This window comes from Trachemys scripta, chromosome 8 (genome assembly GCF_013100865.1).
Source record: "Trachemys scripta elegans isolate TJP31775 chromosome 8, CAS_Tse_1.0, whole genome shotgun sequence".
Lineage (NCBI taxonomy): Eukaryota > Metazoa > Chordata > Testudines > Emydidae > Trachemys > Trachemys scripta.
In genome coordinates, this window is record NC_048305.1 from 6,260,760 (window position 1) to 6,281,441 (window position 20,682).

Consider the following 20,682-nt stretch of genomic DNA (forward strand, 5'->3'; position numbering starts at 1 on the left):
CTTGGCCAGCTGAGGAAAGCCAGTGACACCCATTTGAACCCTGTTCCTGGAGTCTCATTAAGCTGCACTGATGCCTGGGAGACCCGCTGAGGATGAATACAAGACCCGGTGTGTGAACGCACAAGCTATTCCAGAACAGAGGGGTAACGCAGCCCAAAATGCACTTGGTTTGCTGATTTGAGGAGTGCGGGTCAGTGTGACCAGTGTGACTAGTGCACGAGTGTCTGTCCTGCAGGGGCTAGGTTCTGCTCCCAACTCCGCTGACTTCCCCTGACACCCGAGAGGACCATCAGGCCCAAAGCTTTAATAGCATATAAAAAACCCACCCTGCAGCATCAGCTGGGACGTGCTACTTGGCACTAAGCTATCCCTGGGGCAGGCCTCTCCCAGCTGCTGTGCCATCTTTAACAAGAAAGCACTGCGCACTCCCCTACACACCCCAGCTGGCTAGTGCAGAGGGGCACCAGGACCAATGCTCCCCCTCCTATGCCCCTAGTGCATTGACCCTGCAGAGTCCCAAGGGAGTATGAAGTGGGTGAAGCCCCCTTTCTCGTACACCCAATATCTGACGCTAATTCTTTGCTGGGAAGGGAGCTAGAGGCCAGGTGGAGACTAGCAAGGTTCTCCTGTCATCCCAGTGCTGCAGTGGCTCTCCCTGTGCTCTGGGGGGACCTCGAGTGATGCTGTTAAACTAAGGCAAAGAACAGAAGAAAACAGGAGAAACATAAGGAACAGAAGACAGGAGACAGAAACAGACGCTGGATGGAAATGCCACCGCCCCCTTCTGGGAAGCCCTTTGGAAAGGTGCGCATGACAGAGTCAGTGGAGAGGAGAGGCCGCAGCTGAATGGCCCGTGAAGTTGCAGAGAGGACACGCAAAAGGCTTGGCAAAGCGGAGGTGGAAATTCAGAAGGCGAGAAGAAGGGTTGATGCTCCATAGCGTTGCCAGACAAGGGAAAAGAAAAGGCACCAGAGTTCCGGCTGTTTCAGTGAAGGTTCTAGTAATGATCTTCTAAGGTCTGCACACTTGGGCTCTTATTAAACTCAGAGCTTGCACTACATGCATATGCTGCTTCTCTCTCCCTCCAGAACCCAGTCTGCAAAACTGTCCAGCTCTCATTGCACAGACGCGGCTGGGCTGGCTCAACAAGCAGCTAGCTCTCTCTGTAGGCTTTAGGCTACACGGCACTCCTGCTCCCCCGGCCAGGCCCTGCATCCGATACAGCCCAGACTCTGCTGCTCTCGCTCAGTTCAACATCCTCAGGACCATACTGAGCCAACAGCTGGCAGAGGAGGGCTGGCTACAGAAGGGCACGTTCTTTGCATTCAAAACCTCCAAGCTATTGGCTGGTTAATTTGGGTTTGTTTGGTTTTCTGCACATCAATCACCAGTTAGATATGATCGCGGCCAGTTGAGGAACCCCTAAAACACGCATTTTAACCCCATTACTTGAAGTAAAAAGAAGGTTTCCACACCTGGGGTTCAATCCCTGCATTCCTGGTGGAATAAGATGGTCTCGGAGCTTGGAAGACTCCTTTGGCTCTTGGTGACAAAACTCTGGAAGGGGATGCAAAGGGAGCTTCCGGTGGGGCACTTGTTCTGATGTCTTGAGCAATAAGCAAAGTCCCAGAGGATGGAGAAAGAGGAGCATATGTTGGCCTGCTTGAACTTGACAGAGCAGGAGAATGAAAAACAGGGGAAGGTGTCAAGGGAGACGTTGGGCACGAGGTATGTCTCGTGTAAGAATGAGAGTCAGGAAATGCGGGTTGTGGCGGTGGTGCCCCTCTTGGCAAAGACCTCACCGGTTCTTTAGCTGGGGACAGGATGAACAAAGATGATTGGATCTGGTACGGCTGCTGCTTTGAGATTTCCAGCTCCTGTCGGGAAATCTCACTCTCCGTGACGTTGCTGTTGTACAAAGATGCTGGGGGAGTTTTTGATGACCTGGCTGGACTCTTGGGCGGGTGTTTGAAGACCATGGGTGTTACATGAATATTGGAAGCATACTTCCAGGATGGAGGCAGAGACATGGTGGGAGAAGGTGACCTGGCCAAGCCAGGGTGTGCCGGGGACTCGATGACATACTTCTCCATCCTTGACTGCCTTCTGGCAAACAGTTCAGCTCCTTTTCCTTTGGCTTCGGTTAGGTTTTGACTGGGTTTCATTTGAGGCTTAGGCTGTATGCTTGGGGACTTCAGGCATGAAGACCACTCTGGGGCATTGTCTGCAGAATCCAGGTGAAGCCCACCTTTCAGTGCATTCTGATGCAGGAAGTTGGAAGCTTCTGCCCCAAGGGCAAATGGTTCTTCCTCTTGGACTGGTTCTCCTTGCTCCTTCTGCTTCCTCCTTACATCTGCATTCTGCACTAAGTTCAAAAGATCTGGGTTTGGAGCCACCTTTGGCTTTTCAACAAAGGTGAACATGGATTTTTTAGTTGTTCTCCGGGCCACGGACTCCTCTAGTATTCCTGTTTTATGCAAGGGCGTTGATCTGCTTTCTCCATGGTGAGGCCCTTGCAGAATGAGAGGCTTCTGTTCCGCACTAGGATACAAGGCTGAATACGCAGGAGGCGACCTGACCCTAGATACTGGAGGGGGACTGAACAAGGTCTCTGCATAGGTGGGGGGTGGAGGAAGTTCTACCCCAGGACTTTTCTCCGTTGGTTGGCTTGTTGTAGCTGATGATTGAGTCCCAAATGGTCTTGCTGTTCTGTTCTTCACCGGCATGGGTTTAGCCAAAGTGAGGTGAACTTCGTAATATTGTTTATTGGGCCCCCCATTGCACTCTTTGCTGGTAACCGGAACAACCGTCTCTTTGTCGGTAACCAGAACAGCCATCTCTTTGTCGGTAGCCGGAACAGCCGTCTCTTTGTCAATCACGGGCACATTCTGCTCTTTGTTGAGAACTTCTCCATTCTGCTCCTTGTCGATAACTGGGGCCGTCTGCTCCTTGATGAGAACTGGCGTGTTGTTCTCGCTGTCAATCACCGGTTCATGTCCATGCTCATTGACGCTAGGTTCGTGCACTCCGTTGGTTGATGCCACCTTTATGTTCTCCTTTAAGTAGACAGTTAGAGGGACCTGCTCTATGTCTCCACTAGGAGACTCCTTGAGGGATGGCCCTGGGATTGTTTGGAGAAGGATCTCCTCCTCACTTTTGACTTCATTCTTTGGCGGGGACTGTGTTTTCTCTAGGCAGGTGGTTTCCTCAAATTCTTCCATGTTGCCTTTAAGGATCTGCAGTCCAGGGTCTTCCGCGCAGAGTAATTCTTTCAGTTCTTTGCTGCCTTCTAAAGTCTGTCTCAAATGCAGCAGTTTCCCATGGTTTGGGATGCTCTGCTGAAGAGCTCTCGGGCTGCCTCTTGTAGCTGCTTCCTCGCCACGTTTTCTGGTGCTTGCCAAAGTGAACTCATTCACCCTCTGCTTGCGCTTGTTGAAGAGCAGCACACCTTTGGAGTTTGAGCTGGGTGGGTTCGTTAGCTGGGCTGCGATCTTCTGGCTCCTGGCTTTAGCCTCTTTCAGCTCCTTCTCGGAGAGACTGGCACTCCTGGAAAGATCTGGAAGGAGAAAACAAAGAGAGGACAGTATGAACAAGGAGGGATCAAGGAGCCTGAAGAATGCAAAACTCCATTTATCTCTGCTTATTTACTCATACTTACACACACACACACACATCTCCTCTCTGCTCATGTTGGACAGGACGAATCCTGCATTTGAATCGCTTTCCCTACTGCTGGGAGTCTCTAAAAATGAGTGCGCGAAAGCCCAGTGCAGCTGCCAACAAAACACTAAAGCAGCGGTGCGGCCGGCAAGAACTCAACACACATCACAGCAAGAGGCTTTGAGCAAATCAGTGACAAAATCCCCCCTGCCTCGTAGTTTAGGAACAAGAGGGTGGCAGGGGGAAGTTGACCGAACATGCTCCTCTGTAGGTACATGTGGAGTATAATGGGGATCACACTGCAGGGCCAATAAACAAATTGGGGGGGAGGGATAGCTCAGTGGTTTGAGCATTAGCCTGCTAACCCCAGGGTTATGAGTTCAATCCTTGAGGGGGCCACTTAGGGATCTGGGGCAAAAATCAGTACTTGGTCCTGCTAGTGAAGGCAGGGGGCTGGACTCAATGACCTTTCAGGGTCCCTTCCAGTTCTATGAGATAGGTATATCTCCATTTTTTATTATTATTATTATATTATAAAGGGCTGTGGTGCCAATCCTGGAAGATGATGGAATTTAGGAGAATTTGTCTTCCAAAAAAAGGGAGATCTAGGTGGCCCCTCGGGTGACTGACAGCTGCAGATTGCATCCTTGGATAGCCGTGGGATAGGGGACTGAAAGGGGGGTGTTGCAAGACTTTCCATTATAGCACGGAAAGTTAAATCCCTTGCACTGCAACTCAAGAAGTATCTCTTGGGGAGGGGTGGATATTGAGACTCTTCCGGAGCATCAGAGATCCTCCTTCTCTCCCCATCTTGCGATGACTGTATTTCCAGCTGGGGAGCATGGGATAGGACTCTGTCTAGATCCTGTCCATGATGCTCCTACATTTGCAAGCAGGGTAGCTGCAGAGCAGGGGGTGCACCCAATGGGGTGAGGTGCATCCAACCCCTGCCAGCCTGTTTCAGAACACTGATGAGAAATGGGATTTTGAACAGAACCATCGTTGGAGCCATCGTTGCAAGGCAAGGCTGTACTGTGAGAATATGCGGATTTGCAGTAACGTTCAGGGATAGAGATTAGACTGATAGCCAACAGTCCAGTGCAGCAGGCTCTGTGGGGAGACAGAGTGTGGGGCCGAGGCCGGGGCGGCTTGTCTTCTCCACCACAGGGGAAGTGGCAGGGACAGGAGATTTCCCCATGGCAGCCCCCACTTCACCACTGGTCTGAGCTACGCAGCATCTTCCAGGATCTGAACCAAGGGGCAGGTGGCTGCTCCAGCATCAGGAGGGTCCGTAGGGCCGTTCCTTTCACAGAGAGGGGCACACTCAGAGAGAGGAACAAGCCCTGGAATGTCTTAGGTCACAGGCCTGAGCACCCTCAACTCCCATTGAGTTGAGAGATCCCAAGATGGCACCCAGCTGTCTGCAGCCCTGAGAAGTTCACCATCACTGTGCAGCCCTTTCAAACCTGGAGTCCTTTCTTGCTGTGCGTGACTTTGTTCCTCAGCATCACAGCCTCCGCTCGCTTCAACTAGGACTTTGCCTCAACACTGCAACAGGAGGCAGCCTGTACTGGGTGACTGCTCTACCCATACTCTAGAGATGAGAAATCAACGCGAGCCTCCGTCCCCCAAGATTAACATGCAGGAGAAGCTCTAGAGGTTTGGTCCAGGGCAGCACAAAAAGCCTGGATGCTTCTGGGCACCCCACTGGCTTAGAGACGGGACTGGCAGTTTAACCCGGGCCGGATTTCTTGGATGCTTTCCAGCACTCCCCAGTTCCACTGGATCCTGCAAGAACAGCCGCTCTCGGGCTGTTACGACAATTCCACTTCTGGCCCCGGCTAAAAGCAGGAAGCGCCTGAGTTGGGTGGGAATCAGTTTATAAAAGATTCTCCAAAGTTTTGCCAACCCTGGAAAACTTCAAAGTTCAGGCACCGAGCATCGTTTCACCTATCCCTGCTCTTGACCCCGAGCCAATGCATCGCTGGAGGCTAGCATCTGAGAGATGGGGGGTGGGGAACTGCATTGGTTATACATTGCAGTGGAGCTGACAGTCAGAGAACTAGATCTATACCAGACGTCCACAGTGAGTGGGTTTAATGTAATCAAAACAAGCAGACAGGAATTGGAACGGAAGCCTTCTGATCGCATTATGGTAAGTCTACCCCTGGCTGCAGCAGTCTGGCAGCTCCCGTGACTTTCCACGCCTGTATGTAGAAAGAAGCGAGCTCTTGTTCACGTGAACCTACTCGGGAGAGCACATCTCGCTGCCTTCTAAGACCATGCATTGCCTTGGAGAAGACAGAAAAGTCCCAATTCCTTCGCTCCTTGCAACATAACAGCGATTTTGAAAAACAAACAACAAAGACAACCACTGGGAGGTTGGGTCCCTGTCTTCTTTCGAGTGTGTTTGTCGAGCTTTGCTTTCTGGTTGCAGTGACTGTATTGGAAAGGAATTTATTGAAAGACTTCAAAAGGTTTCAGGTTGCAGTTCATTTGGTTTCAACCTCCCTGCACAAACATGCTCAGAGCAGGAAGTTGGCCGGCTCTGAACTATCTCACAGACTCCCCTCGCTCTTTAGCCTGTCCAAGCGTCGGCTAACCACAATGCATGCAGCAGGTATAAAGTTAGGAAAATAAACCCTGCCTTTAGCTGGAAGTGTCACAGCATCACCCGTGGGTAACCCCTAGGGCGGCTGACGAACCTTGTCACTGCAATGTTTGGTTTGGTTTCAAGGCAACACAAGATGGCAGCATCCGACAGGAAAGCTGTATATGTTTTGGCCTCAAGCAGTGGTTCAATCTAATTAACCCACCGGCTTCCTAGAATAGCACCCACTTAGCATTCCATGGAAGTGCTGAAGACATGCCAATTGCGTGACTCTTAACCCACCGAAAATCCATTCATGGGCCTCTGGGCTCTTCAAATGTTGGACAAAAGGCTGGATATGGGTCAGAACAAAAGCTGTTAGCGAAGTCCAAAAGGATGTGGAATGACATGGAATGCATTTTCTCTGGGTGAGCAATTTCCTAGGAAGGAGTGTTCTGAATCTCCCACGATTTAACCCAGCTGATTAGAGGAAACATCAGAAACAAAGCCCAGTCATAAAAAGTTTACAGCCGAATGGACGACATTCCTAATCTGGATAGCGGGGCTGGATGCTGCAGAGCGTCTGGCTGGCCAAAGACTATTCCCAACTCAGAGTCCCATCCCACACTGGGATCAAAATCACGCTAGCCACAATTAGGGCTATACCAAGGTCCTAGCACAGTTCCCATGGAGAGGGAATTTCTTCAGCCAAAATATGCTATGGACCACCATCCTTGTCAGGGAAACCATGCTAGGAACTGCTGCAACTGTATGCAATCACATGACCATGGCAGCGGCTCTTACTGTTCCGATCCCAGCACGGATCCCAACGGCTCAGAGCTGAGTCAACCTTTGTGTAGCCACTGGTTCCTCCTGCTTTCGGAGCCTCCCTCCTTACAGCGGGGAATCCGAGGTGTCGGGGCAGCAGCGTCAGGGGTGTCTAGCGCAGAGGGATCCCAGAATGGGCCGGGTGGATGGCAAGAGGAGAGGCAGCGGAATGTAAACAGAGGGAGAATGAAAGATGGAGGAAAAAAGAGACTGATGGAGGGAAGGGGGTGGAAGGAGGAATGGGGCGGAGGGCCAGGAAGGGATGTGGCTGCTTCCGAAGGCACCTACCACCACCCTGGGGTTTGAAAAAGACAGACAGGCCCAGCCCATGAAGTTCAGAGCGGGAGCTGCCCTTCTCTGAAGCTTGAGGGAGTTTGATCTCGGGGCTGGTTTGGGCCCATCTCAGCCATGCGAGGGAACGGTGCCCGCCCCCAATGTGACCAGCGCTTACACGCATGTGGGCACAAGTTCCTGTCTTGCTAGGGCATGCCATGGCACCCTGCTCCCCCTTGTGGGCCTGGCCCGGTGAACTTGGAACCCTCCTATCTCCCTGCAGGAGACAACTCCCAGACAGCAGCAGGAGGAGGAGCTGAGAACCCGTCTCTGATATCAGCTTGCCTGGTAACCACCCCTTGCCTGGAAACCAGGGTCAGTGGGTATCTGAGAGGCAGTGCCTGTCTAGATGAAACATGTAGCTAATGCCAGCTGACAGCCGGGCTCCACTCCCCTGCGCTGGTTCTGCTCCCGCTCCCTCTCCCCATCAGATGGGGTAGCCAGCTGGAGAGGCACCAGCAGCCACAAACTCCAATCCAGATGACTAAGGGATGGGCCATCCCAACAGCTGGGTTTTTTTTTTTTGCTTGGTATCCGAGGCTTCCAGCACAGGGAACGGTCACAGGTTCCACTCTGCCTCCCTACCCACATCAATCTGAGAAATTCAGCAGCGGAGGGGTGCTGGTCCCAGAAAAGACACCACTCCCTCATCGCCCGGCGAGGGATGCTGAAGGAGTGGCAGGAATGGGCCTGTTTGGGCGGGGCAGGCTGGAGCAGAGGAGAATCGATCAGACGGCACGCCAGGGTGAGCAGGGCAAGCACGTCTCCCGTTTCCGCGGGTAAGAAGCCAATCGCCTGCAGGGTGCAGGAATCTTCCCAACCCTACAATTGCCTTCCTCCCATCACTGCCCACTGCTGGAGGTCATCATACCAGGGGTCTGCTCCAGCCTGGCCATTCCTGTGTTCTCGGGAAATTACAGATCATTACTGTAACATCCCAGAGGGAAGTAAGTCCTGCAGACCGAGGCTGGGTCCCCGCCAATGTGTCACCCTTTTATTAGCCCCCTTGCAACCACAGGTGGCCACCAAGCTCCAGCTGAGGGGACGGGAGGGGAATTCCCTACAAGCTGTGGGACCTGGCATGGGTCAACACTACTGAGAGCACAAGGAGACTCTCTCTCTCTCCCCTCCCTTGATCTCATGCATCTCCCGGACGCACCCAGGGAGCTAATGGCAGAGCTGGGGCAGCACAAAAGACAAGAGCGGCTGGAGTGACGTTGCACATTCAATGGCTGTTGGCTTTGTCGGTGCTGTTCGCACCTGTTCACCTCTCCTTGGTTGGTCCCTCTGCCAGTGCACCTCACTCCTGACCACCTGCCTCTCCTGCTAGCCCTGCCCCGCCCCCAAGCTCTGCCAACATGTGGTAATCCTACCAACAGTACAACACCACCTGCAATTCCAGTCCTGGGCCACCATGCCGAACGGGCAGCAAGCTCTTCGGGGCTAGGGCCATCCTCTCCTATATGTTTGTACAGCCCCTGGCACAGTGGGGTCTCGAGCTACCGCAATACAAACATTCAACAATAATAATAGCAGGGCTGGACTGGGATTCTGTGCTGTGCCTGGAGCGCCGTGAATGGGACTGGGATTCTGTGCTGTGCCGGGAGCGCCGTGAATGAGGGGCTAGCCAATGAGGCCGTGAATGAGGGGCTAGCCAATTCTGCTTTGTGGCCTAGCTCAGGATTGCAGCTGAGATCTCCAAAGGTGAAAGGCAGGTGTATCCCCACCCACTGGCTCCCAAGTCTCCAATCTCCCTAGATATTAGAAGAGCAGCCAGCACTCACTCAGCGTTGCAAGATCCCCGTTTGGGGAGGCATCTAACTACCACTCACTGGAGACGCCGTACCCGCCTTGCTGAGCTCTGCCCATGGACTGGTGGTTTATTCCCAGCCCTCAGCGTCTGCCTCCAGCAGGGAAAGGAGCGTTTCCGATCACATTGGAGTGATTTCAGGCGCGACAGTGTGTCACACGAAGCAGAGGGGTTCGCCATAAGCATGCCAGGACAGAGCCATGAGCCAGTCCCTGCCGGGAGTCCCATAGGCATCTCTGTTTGATCTGGAGGCAGATGAAGGCTGACAAACGCGGCCTTGAACCAAAGCTCCACAACTCCCAAAAGCCACAGGACGTGCTCTGATCTCTCCTCAGAGGTTATTCTGAGGAATCCATGGTAACCGCCCAGCAGCGCTGGCTAAAGGAGGGAGTGGGCGCATGCATTGCATGCCGCTACCAACCCAGCGCCCCCAATTCAGGAAAGCACTTAGGCACGTGCTTAAGTCGATGCTACATGTTTAAAGCTCAGGGCACACTTGAGTGCTTCAGGCTCAGAGAGCAGGGCTGGTACTTTGGGGCAGCTCAGAAATCTCACATGCAAAGGGCTAAAAATCTCCTTCTCTCTCATCCTTTGCAACTAGAGACCAGCAGCCCCAAGGGACAGGGGTCTGCCATGTTTTAGGGGGTGCACATAACCCATAATGGGCAACTGTCAGTGCCAAAGCCCGTGCTCTGCTACTTAAGTCACTCAGCTGGGCTACTCTGGGCATGTGCTTGGAGTCTATTGCCCGTGCTTGGTTATCAGCCCTAAGCCACGTCCCCAGCCTGCCATAGCCCCCTGGCAGGTGGCCGTGTTGCCCCATTATAACTAAAGGGAGGGGTTTGAAAATGAGTGTAAAAGCTGGTGATGCAGGGGGCTCCGCATGGGGGGGGGAAATGAGGGGATTTCCATTGGCTCTCCTCTTCCAATCTGTGCCCCCTGGCTAAGTGAGAGCCTGTGTCATAGGGGCTAGACTGAGCCTTCTGGCTCAGCCCTGAGGAAGGGGTGGTGTGTGGCTGCGCCCCCGAGGAGAGACACAACCCTCCCCTGTGTTACTTCACCCCTTTCAGCGACACCCTACCCCCGCACTGGGCACCCAGCTAGCTATGGAGACCAGCAAATGGGGGGTGGGGGTGGGAAGAGAGTCAAGGCTTCTCCCACCCCCTGCCCTCTCTCTGCCCACGTGCCCAAATTGGAGAGTGTTAGGTGAGCAGCCCTGCTCTCCCCTCTGCAGCCGGAGCCACACGGGAAGCAGCTGTTCCTTGGGCCAGCCGAGAGTAAGGGGAACCCTTGCTCCCCTTTCATTCACGGTGCCGCTGAGCGGGCCTGGGGACAATCTAGCCATAAATCAGCAGCAACTTACTATCATAGCTGAACAGATTTTGACCTATAGAGAATGTGTGTGTGTGTGCGTGTGTGTGTGTGTGTGTGTATGTGTGTGCAAGAGTGTAAGGGAGTTCCGTGTGTGCATGTAGGAGGAGTGTAAGGGAGGGAAAGACACAGAGAGTGTATGTGTAGGCGTGTAAGGGAGTTCCATGCCTGTATGTGTGTGTGCCGTAGGAGTGTAAGTGAGGGAGTGTGTAGGAGTGTGAGGGAGTTCTGTGTGCATGCATGTGTGCATGTAGGAGAAGTATAAGGGAGGGAGGATGTGTGTGTGTGTGTGTGTGTGTGTGTGTGTATAGGAGTGTAAGGGAGTCCCATGTGGGTATCTGTCTGTGCCTGCAGTAGGAGGAGTGTAAGGGAGGGAGGGAGAGAGAGTGTGTGTGTGTGTGTGTGTGTGGCCGGCAAGGATGCTCTGGGCTGTTGCTGACACTGAGTCCAGCTTCTCTGCTCATGTCTGAAGTTAACTCCCAGTCGTTTCATGTGTTTTTCATTTTCTTGCCGTCTGTGCTGGTTGGGACCCTTCCAGGCTATTTTAAGCCGTGGTTCAGAGCCTAAGCCTACCAGCGAAGGAAGGGCTGCATTACTGATCCAACCCTTTCAGCGAGCTCAAGGTAAGAAGACAGAGAGCTCCAGCGGGGAACGCTGGTCTGAGCTGGGAACTTCCTTTTCACCCCACACAAACCTGCCCCTCGCCGCAGCGTGAGCTGGCGTGTGGAGACGCAGACAGGCCGGCCGAGGCCTCGTTTCCTAGCAGGAGTTGTTCAACCCCCTGCTGAGCTCAGCAGCCCCGGCACAGCGAAGCCGAGCTAGGGGCACGGGAACGGCTGACACCTCCCCGCTGGGAGCGGCACGCGCGAGAGATTGAGCTTATTCCTGTATTATTTATAGACCGTCTCTGAAATAAACAAAGCCTCGAAACGACGGCAGTGCGCTGGGCTCTGCCTCGGTTAACACACACTCCTAAAGTGCTCAGCCCTCCTGCCTTGGTCCGTCCTGTTTGCTGTTATAACCCCTGCTGCATCTTGTCTTCATTCAGGGCTCCATGAGCAGCCCAGGAGATGGAAATCAGTGGGACTCCTCGAGGCACAAGGTACTATTCCATGACTAAGGAATCAGATACGCCTCCTCTCTGTGTGTACAGCACCCAGCGCTAGGGGGCCCTGATCCCGGGGTCTGTTACTGCTGACCAGCCTGCCGGTGAACGCACTTCTAGGCCTTATCACCAACACACAATGTAAACCCTTTAGTCATCCATCTTTGGCTTATATCCCATTAAGGCAAATTAGTTCTGCCAACTCGTCCTTGTTCTCCAACACCACATTCAGGACAGGGCAGGGCGCTGTCGGGGGAACTCCCTGCCTCAGGATGTCTGTCTGACTCCCTGCGTGGCTGCTTTCCAAAGCCATTGTAAACCGTTCCTGTGAGGTCAGCGATTCCATGAGCGTCGAATTCTCCCAGTTCTCATCTCGCAGTCTGTGCAGCTGGGTGGGGCCGGAGGTGGCAGTCCGTAGCTGGGCCGAGTCAGGGGTGAACGAGTGTGCTCCTCTTTGCAAAACACCATGGGGTCCTCCAAGGTGGTCCCTGGGCATGACCCCACGCCTGGGTCTCCCATGCCCAAGCACAGGAAGCCTCTGGCTGGGAGGAAGCATTTAACACAGGGAGGAGTGAAGCCCCATGGGGGACGTGTGAATTCCCAATCCACAAACCAAGAGCAGTGCTGTGAAAGCCAGCCCTGCCCCAGAAGCCTCCAACGGGAGGGGGATGAGCAAACAGGAGCTGAGCGGGAATCCTGCAGCAAGGTCGCTTGGGAAGCCAAAGGGACACAGCGGGCTGAGAGCTCTGGGCAGGGGAACAGATCCAGGGCGCAGCCGGAGCATGGCCCCGGGGAGCCTGCACCGCATGGTACCTGAGAATCAGTCAGAGCCCAAGGGGAAGGAGACCCCTGATTGGTGACTGAGCAGGTGGTGTGGGGCACAACCACGATACTCTTCATGTGGGCGGGCGGCCGTTGGCATGGAGACAGCAGGGAGCAGGTCCGCCTGAATCTGCAGCTGAGTGGTCAACCCAAGGCCGGAGCCAGCAGAGAAGGCCAGACCAGCACGAGGGCTATGCTGGTAGATGCCTACTGCAGCAGAGACCTGTCCTCAGCAATGCACGCTGGCGCTGTAGAGAGACGGGCTGGGGCAGTCCCATCCACCCAGACCCGCGCGGCTCCTGCGAGGTTGACAGGGCTCCACCCAGTCCTTCGTATTATTGCTGGGAGTGTTTATTCAGCACCCCCCATAGGGGTGTCTCAGGTTTACTCCAGCAGTGACTTTGGCCCAGCAGTGATGTGGGAGAGATGGGGACGTATAATGCAGCAGGAGGAAGGGTGGACTCTCACCCCTCTGCCCCCATAGCAACACAAACCAAACCAAAGGTAGAGGTGACACCCCCAAGGCTGGAGTGTGTGTGTGTGTCTGTTTGCACTTCCGCTTGTTCATCTCCGGTGTCAGTCACACCTTAGCAAAAACTGTCTGGCTCTGGCAAGAGGATCGTCCCCAGAGCCCTCGTCACGTCATGGAAAACAGGAAATCACTAGGGGAAGATTCACTGCATGGGCATCGAGACATAGAGGACCCTCTATAGCTGCCAACGGACAGCATGCATCTAAAAGCAATCAGGGGTGCACGTGTGTGCACTCTCATATGGGTGTCTGCACACACGTGCTTTTATGTGTACAGCAGCTGTCTAAATGAGCCAATGCTCTAGAATATAGTGCACATTTGTTTGGGGACGCACCCACTGTGCGCGCACACACACACACACAGCCTCCTCTCTCTCCCTCTCCCCTACTGTCCCACCAACTCTGACACAATCCCCCTGCTATTCCTTCCCGATTATTCTTCATAGCAGGAACCCATGGCAGGGGGAGGGGGAGCAGGAGCAGGGCCAGGGAAGGCGATGAACGGGACATGTCCTCCCTGCAGTATGCTATCAAGGGGATCCACCACCTCGGAGTGGGAGGCAATTCAGGGTGAGGGGCCCCAGCCAGTCTTGGCAGCATTGACCCTCCCTGGTTGCACCTGCAAAGCGGTGCCAGTTGCTGCGGAGGGAGTCTGCGGGGAGCTGGGCAGGGTTCCCCCACCACGACGCTTTCTGAGTGCAAGGGCCATGCAGTCACGGAGCTGCACGGAGCCAGCACCAAGCGGCCAGCAAGGCTCTCTCCATGTGGGTGGCCTTGGCTCTGGTGATGCCCTGAGATCTATATGCACGGGGGGATGAAATCTCGCCCTCTTCGCTTTCTCTCAACAGAACAATGACGGGGAAACTCGGGGAGCTGTGTCTGCCCTCTAGCCTGCCCAGGGCAGCGCCATGCCCAGTGTACACAACAGAAACCCTTTCAGTCTTTAGCAATGGGAGAGACTGAGGGGAAGTGTCAGAGAAATCCAAAATTTCCCTCTGTCCATCCCACACTTAGTGCTGAGTGGCTGCTCTCCTCTGGCCTTGCTTCTGAGTAAACAGAATATGGCCTGGTGTTGGCAGACATGAGCCAGGATTCATTACCTCCGCTAGCTAACGCTGCCCCTGGGTGAGGGGCTACCACGACCCTCTCACTTCTTCCACAGAGGTGAGGTCGTCTTCTCCTTAGCCCGGTCGCAATGGGCCAACTTCATCCCTGGCGCAATTCCACTGATTCCAATGGAGTTACACCTGGGATGAACGGGATCCACTCTCAACATGGCCCTAAACATGCTCTGCACTTCACAAAGCAAATAAGGAGACTCAATCTTAATCCACATCTACATATGGTCCATGGGACATCCCGTAGGCCGGTTTTCTAAGTGGAGGACATAGGTTCACATCCTGCATGTGGACCTTCAGATCAGCACTTGGGCCCCTGGAATGACACTTGTCTGCCTTTGTGCAAGTATGGCCTCCGAGTGAGGGATCCGGATGTTACAGCATGAGGTCCCTGGCTGAGAACGAGGCTCGGGGCACGCCTGTCTGTGCACACCAGAGCCAGCCGAAAAGCAGGAAGAAATTGAGGAACATTTTTGGAAAATTGTGGTTGACGGTAAAATTTTGCTTCAGTTGAAATTTTCCAACTAGCTCCGATATGAGCGAGAACGCATAGCCTCTCTTCCCTTTAGACCAGGGATTCTCAAACTGGGGGTCAGGACCCCTCAGAGGGGCGTGAGGTCATTACAGGGGGGGGGTCGCGAGCTGTCAGCCTCCACCCTAAACCCCGCTTTGCCTCCAGCATTTATAATGGTGTTAAATATATATAAAAAAGTGTTTTTAATTTATAAGGTGGGGGGGTCGCACTCAGAGACTTGCTGTGTGAAAAGGGTCACCAGTACAAAAGTTCGAGAACCAGTGCTTTAGACTCTCTATTATACAGAGACGACAATCTGCTTCCCTGTGGCTAATGGAAACTCAGAATAAACACGTGCACACAAACTCACTCCCCTCTCCAACGTGCATCCTCCCCACGCCACACACACTCACGTCCTGCAAACACCCGCAATGCACATCCTCCTGCACCCCACACCACACAAACCTGTGTCCAAAGCACACCCCCACACCTCACACAGCACTCCTTTACCGTACACATCTTACTATACGGACAGGGGGAGAAATGCACTCCCGCTTTCCCTTTCACATCAGGCCTCTCCGATTCCCTACACTACAAATCCAGGGGGAATTCCCCCTTTTGACAACACTCCTCTCCACAAAGTGTACAACCAAAGCTTCCCAGGCCTTTAGCAAGGGGTCCCTCTGTGGACTGCATATACAAGCATTGTACATTCATCTTCTAAGCAGGGTCCCTGTCTCCACAAGCACCCAGGCAACATTCCTCATATCCTCTTTATTCTGGATATTTCTTTAAACCCTTGTGGTTTTTCAGAATCTGCACTGGGCAAAACCCAAAGCAAGCTGGCTGCCAGACAACTCACAACCACCCACCTTCCGCTATTACTTAATTAGTGGATGTGTCTGATTCTGTTCCTTCGGAAACGCTCTCCCTGCCAAGGGAAGGGTTGAATCATTTGGCCCCTCTCTGGCAGCTACAAAGGAGGAGGAACGAAAGCCCTCGCCGTGTTATTTTAGCACATGAAAGCACGGCCTCTCTCTCTCCCTCTCGCAGCGGGAGGCAGATTTATGGGGAGCTGTGAACTCCAAAGGTAGGGAGCTTTGTGGGGCTTTAGCAAAACTTCCATGCTGACAAGCTCCATCATGCATTTTGCAGCTGTGCCCCGGCTGCCCCCCACCCATCTCTCCAGCTTAACTACTTCTGTTTGACAGGATGCAAATTCCTTCCCCCCAGTCCCACAAAGGACTGAGCCAGCTCTTTTCGTGGTAGCTCCACTGCCCCATACACGGCGCTCCCTATCCATCAGCACCGGGATCAGGGATGCATCCCTGACTCAAACAGACAGCACCAGACTAGGATCGGCCTGTTTGTTCCTACGGGGCTGGCGGGGAGGGGGAGGCTGGGGTGGGGTGTAAGTCAGGTGGAATCGATTCAGCCATGGTATCTCCTGCCTGGGGCTGGCTTCTTAAATGTGCTTCTGTACAGTGGGCTCAGGAAGAGGGAGAGAAGCTCTCGTGGGATGTCAGAGAGATGGACTGGAGAAAGAAAGAAAGAAAGAAAGAGCATATAGTTCTCTTCTCCTGGAAATGATGAGTCTGTCTAAAGCAGGGACATTGGAGGTCAAAATCTTATCTTTTTTTAAAAAGATGCAACAAACATTTGCCTTGGCTTTGCTTTGGCAACAGCACAGAGGAGGGAAGCAGCGTTTCCTCCGCGAGCCAGCGAGGCTGACACTGGCTGGAGAGGGGCCAGGGTCGATCTGGGCTCCATTTTCAGCGGGGTCGCCCTCTCGGTGTTTATTTCTGAGGGAGAAAGGAGGAATATGGCTGTGGAATGCTGGAGCTGCTGAGAAACAAGCCACAGGCTCCAGATGTTTGTGAATTTCATGCTGAACCACTCCAAACCCGTCCAAGTTATTTTGTGTCCAAGGCTGCCTGAGAAGCACAGCTCTCAACGGAGCCATTTCGGAGTCTCTCCATCTTGCTACTGCCTTTTAATAGCGACCAGGGGGGCCTTTCGGGCTTGCTCTCTAGCTCTGAGGATGAATCTGCTCTTGGCCAGTGAGTTCCTGCTCAGACCAGCTGCACTGCAAAGGCCAGTCTCGCTCGCATGCTGACACACAGCATCACCAAGATGTGTGGGCACAACAAGTGTACGTACACACACTCTGGTCAGTGTGGCAGAGACAGATGTTTTCTAATGGCCTCGGCACAGGCCTGGGAGCCAGGAACTCCTAAGGTCTAACTCTGACCCTCTAAGCCAACTACACTGATTTACACCAGAGCTGAGGCCTTGAACAAGTCACTTACAGAGGAATTTTGAAAACCGGCCACTGATTCTGGGTGGCTTGAGTTTGGAGATTCCAACCGTAGACCCCCAAGGGCCTGGTTTTCAAAGGTGAGGAGCACCCGCATCTCCCATCAACTCCCACTGGAGATATGAGGGTCCAGCTCTCATGAAAGGCAGGCCCAGGGCACGCCCAGAATCCGCACCCATGCTTGAGAACATTGACCTCTCTTCTCTGCCTCAGTTTCCCTCCCAGGGAGAATAGCAGCAATTCCTCGCCTCCCAGCTGTATGAGGACAAACGGGTTGGTGCACGTCCTGCGATCTGAAGAAGAAAAGCCCTGTTTAAGCCCTACGTATTATTGCTGATGAGGGCACTGCATCTGGCTACATCCAAGCGCTTCTCCTGAAGCCCGGGACTGGCGGGCATCTGTGCTCACACACCCTCCGTTAAGGAAGGGTGCCACAGGGCATGGGAAGTTGGCAGGTGACCCTGCTTTGTGGAACTCCCCTCCATACAGCCAGCTCAGTCTCACTTTGGCCTTTCCCAAACTTTTCAAAGGTACTTTACGTTTTTTTCCTCCGATGGGGGATATTTTCTTAAATGGCCATTCTGGTCCCTATATTTATCACTCCACATCACCAGTGATGTCAGCTGGGTTTTCTAGCCGCTAGTCTAGGTCTTTTGCATCAAAAGTCCATTTCAAATGTTCTTCTTCAATCACCCACACCGCCGGCTCCCACCTGCTGCCGCCGCGCTTCCCCCTGGCATCGCAAGCGGCACAGCGGGAATTAGCCCTTTGGCATACACCCCTCCCTCCACGCCCAAGGCCGCACTCCGGGATGCGTTCATTCCGTCACTCCCCAGCATCAGCAGTCTAGCTCCAGCAGGGGCCTTCTGCTTACCTGCCTCCCCTCCCCCCTCATAGCGCCGATTCAGGCATGGACTGTGGTTATTTAACCTGCGGGACAAAAGGGCCACATCCATTCCTGGCCCAGGACTAGGGTTTCTGGGGATGGGGAGGAAGTCTCGTCTCCTCCCCGCTGTGAGCAGCAATCCCCGCCGGCCGTCAGAGGGTCTGTCTGGTTGCTTTGTAGCTGGCGGCCGGACTGGAAATCATGAGAAAGGGGGGTTTGTGACAGATCCCGAAATGCAGCAGAGCTGCTGGGTTATACAGGCACTTGTCACTTAACCAGCTCCTTAGGTTTCCAAATGTCCCGGGCATGACTTCCAGCAATGCCCCCAAAGCTCAGGGCTTAACAGCTTTTTCCTGACCCGTCAGAGTCGACCTTCTTGCAGCAAGGACATGGCCTGTGCCTATGAGGCTGAGGAAGGGCTTTTTTGGTCACCCTCCCCTTCCCAGCCAAAGAGAAAACAGAATTCCTCCCTGCTCAGCTTACCTAGCCGTGGCAGGGTCCGGTTGCAAAGGGCTATTTTGCACAGGGAAGTGGAACTTGCAAACCCTCAGGTGACCGATGACACCAGAACCTAGCTCTTCCTGAGACGGTGATCTTACCCCTGCATCAAACCCTGACATACTGCCCGGTGACGCAGATATCGGTGTCAAACAATGGAGAGACTCCGGCCCCACTCATGTCAATGGGAGTTCGGTGGGTCATTGACGTGGGTGGGCCAAGATTCCACGCCAAGCCATTTCTGCTGCTTTGCGGCCTATTACTGCGATGGTTGCCGAGCCAAAGGGTACCTTGGAAAGAACAAGGGAAAGTCTCAAGACCCCTTGTGGTTAAAGGTCCCACAACAAACCCAGACGCAAAGTATCAGATGCTGAGCTCAACTGTGCTGTGGACACATGGGAGAGCCCCTAAGCCAGAACAGCATGGAGCACATTTGGGGAAGAGAGGAAGTGACTTGGCTGGATGAAGGGCGTGCTGCACTCTACCTCCACAAGGGAAAGCCCGTGCACTGAGACGACCTATGCGAATAGTTTAGTAGATGAGGCCAATGGTGTTAATGGGCTGGAAGAGGAAACATCAGCTCCCAGACTCAAGATTTGGCAGGTGATTTTCAAAAAGGTTCGATTTCGGTTTTCCACCAATATCCTGCATCCATCGGGTGCCTTTGACATCCCAAAGCTCCACAAATTCTCCTCCAAGACATCTAAAGGCCCCGTGGCACGGAAGAGGGCTCAGGAAATGCCACTGCACTGAACAAACTATTTGCTTCCAAACAACCAAGGAGAGAGGGCATGAATCTAACTCCAGATACAGCATTGTTAATATGGTACAGTAAAGGAAACACAGACTACTACGGAGCAGCAGCCAGCCCTTGCCAATGAAGGGTTTTTTTCCACACCCGAGAACCCCATCACCTCACAGCACAGTGTCGCAGGCAATCCACGCACAAATGGAGGTGCCTCTACCAGCCAGTGGAGTGTGGAGAATACGGAGACAAGTAGGAAGCTCCATCTCTGACCAACACAACAAATCAGGGCAGAGTTCTTCCACGTGACACCAGAATGAAATGAGATAAATTCAGTCTCTCAGCAATGGCACCAAAGCCATTTCTGAAACTCGGCTTTATACCTCCAAGCTGCTTCCCGAGACCAGCATCTGCAGCAGACCAGAGACCCTCCTGACAGATTCATGAAATGAAATGTAGTCCCATCCAACCGTACCCAGGTACTCACACTCTCAAAGAAGAGTCGCTCTTCATATGATCCTTGTTTTCCTCCCAGCGGATTATCTTGGACGCTGCGAGGTGGAGGAAGAGCAGGGGCTGGCTGGGTTATTTGCCCGAGGTTCTGACAACGCTTATACCAACTCTGTGGTAAAGGTACTTCCCAGACAATGCCAAACAAGCGCCTGGATTCCATTCCGGTAACAACACGACTGTATCAGGTGTGAGTTGCCCTTTGTGCAACCTGGCTTTATTATGCTAGGAATGTTACCTAATGTGGCTGAGTGATCTTATGACACAGCTTGTAACCCACAGCGGGGAAGCCGATCCGGTGGTGGATAGGCTCAGGTCTCCAACAGATTTCCAGGTGGGACCACTTTGCTTCCCCCAAGCCAGCAGGCTGGGCAGTTCAGTGGTGACACAAGTACCAGAGAACTGAGTGAAAAACCTTCCCGCTGGGCACCAAACTCAGGGAAAGAAACCGGGTTCATCAACGCCACATCTAAAACCACGGGGGGAACTTTCGCTCCAATGTTTTGAGCGTTTGACAAGGAGGAAATGAAGGCAGGTTTTCTGGCAGGAAACAACTGATCTTTCGCCTTAACTACAGCTATGTGAAACTTTCTGCCCACAAACCAAATCAAAATATGTATTTTCCAGTTCTGGGCTTCGGGTATGAAATTTTGGCCTCTTTTCTGGCCTCAAATCTTCCTCCCCCCAGATGTCAAAACTCCATGTGACCTAGGGCACTACGGATCCAAAGGAAATGCCAACCCTAACTTGGTCTGGGGGAGCTCACCCCACACTTCCCTACTTTGGGTAGGTTTCCAGCTTTCTGGTGGGACATGCCACAGGTGTCTCTGGTGCCGTGTTTGGAAAGGCAATGGAATACAGGGGTCTGGCAACTTCTCCCGGGGGCCGTCAACAAACTCAACTAGAACACTCGGGGGAGTGTCTAGCTTCCTTTTGCACGTGGGCAAGAGGAGATGGGAAGCAGGAGGAAAATGCCGCTGCCTTTGCAAAATATGGAGGGGTTGGTGGAAAACAAATAAGTGGGTGAAAGCTGGGGATTGCATC

General features: G+C 53.4%; 1 protein-coding gene across 6 annotated transcripts in view; it reads right to left on the reverse strand.

Moving 5' to 3' along the window:
- SYNPO (synaptopodin) overlaps window positions 1–20,682 on the reverse strand; it is a 58,413-nt gene that overhangs the window by 13,090 nt on the left and 24,641 nt on the right. For all 6 annotated transcript variants that reach the window (XM_034778359.1, XM_034778361.1, XM_034778357.1 and 3 more), the window contains one exon: window positions 1,476–3,556. In XM_034778359.1, coding sequence (XP_034634250.1) covers window positions 1,476–3,556 — 2,081 coding nt within the window. The remainder of the gene's footprint in view (window positions 1–1,475; window positions 3,557–20,682) is intronic.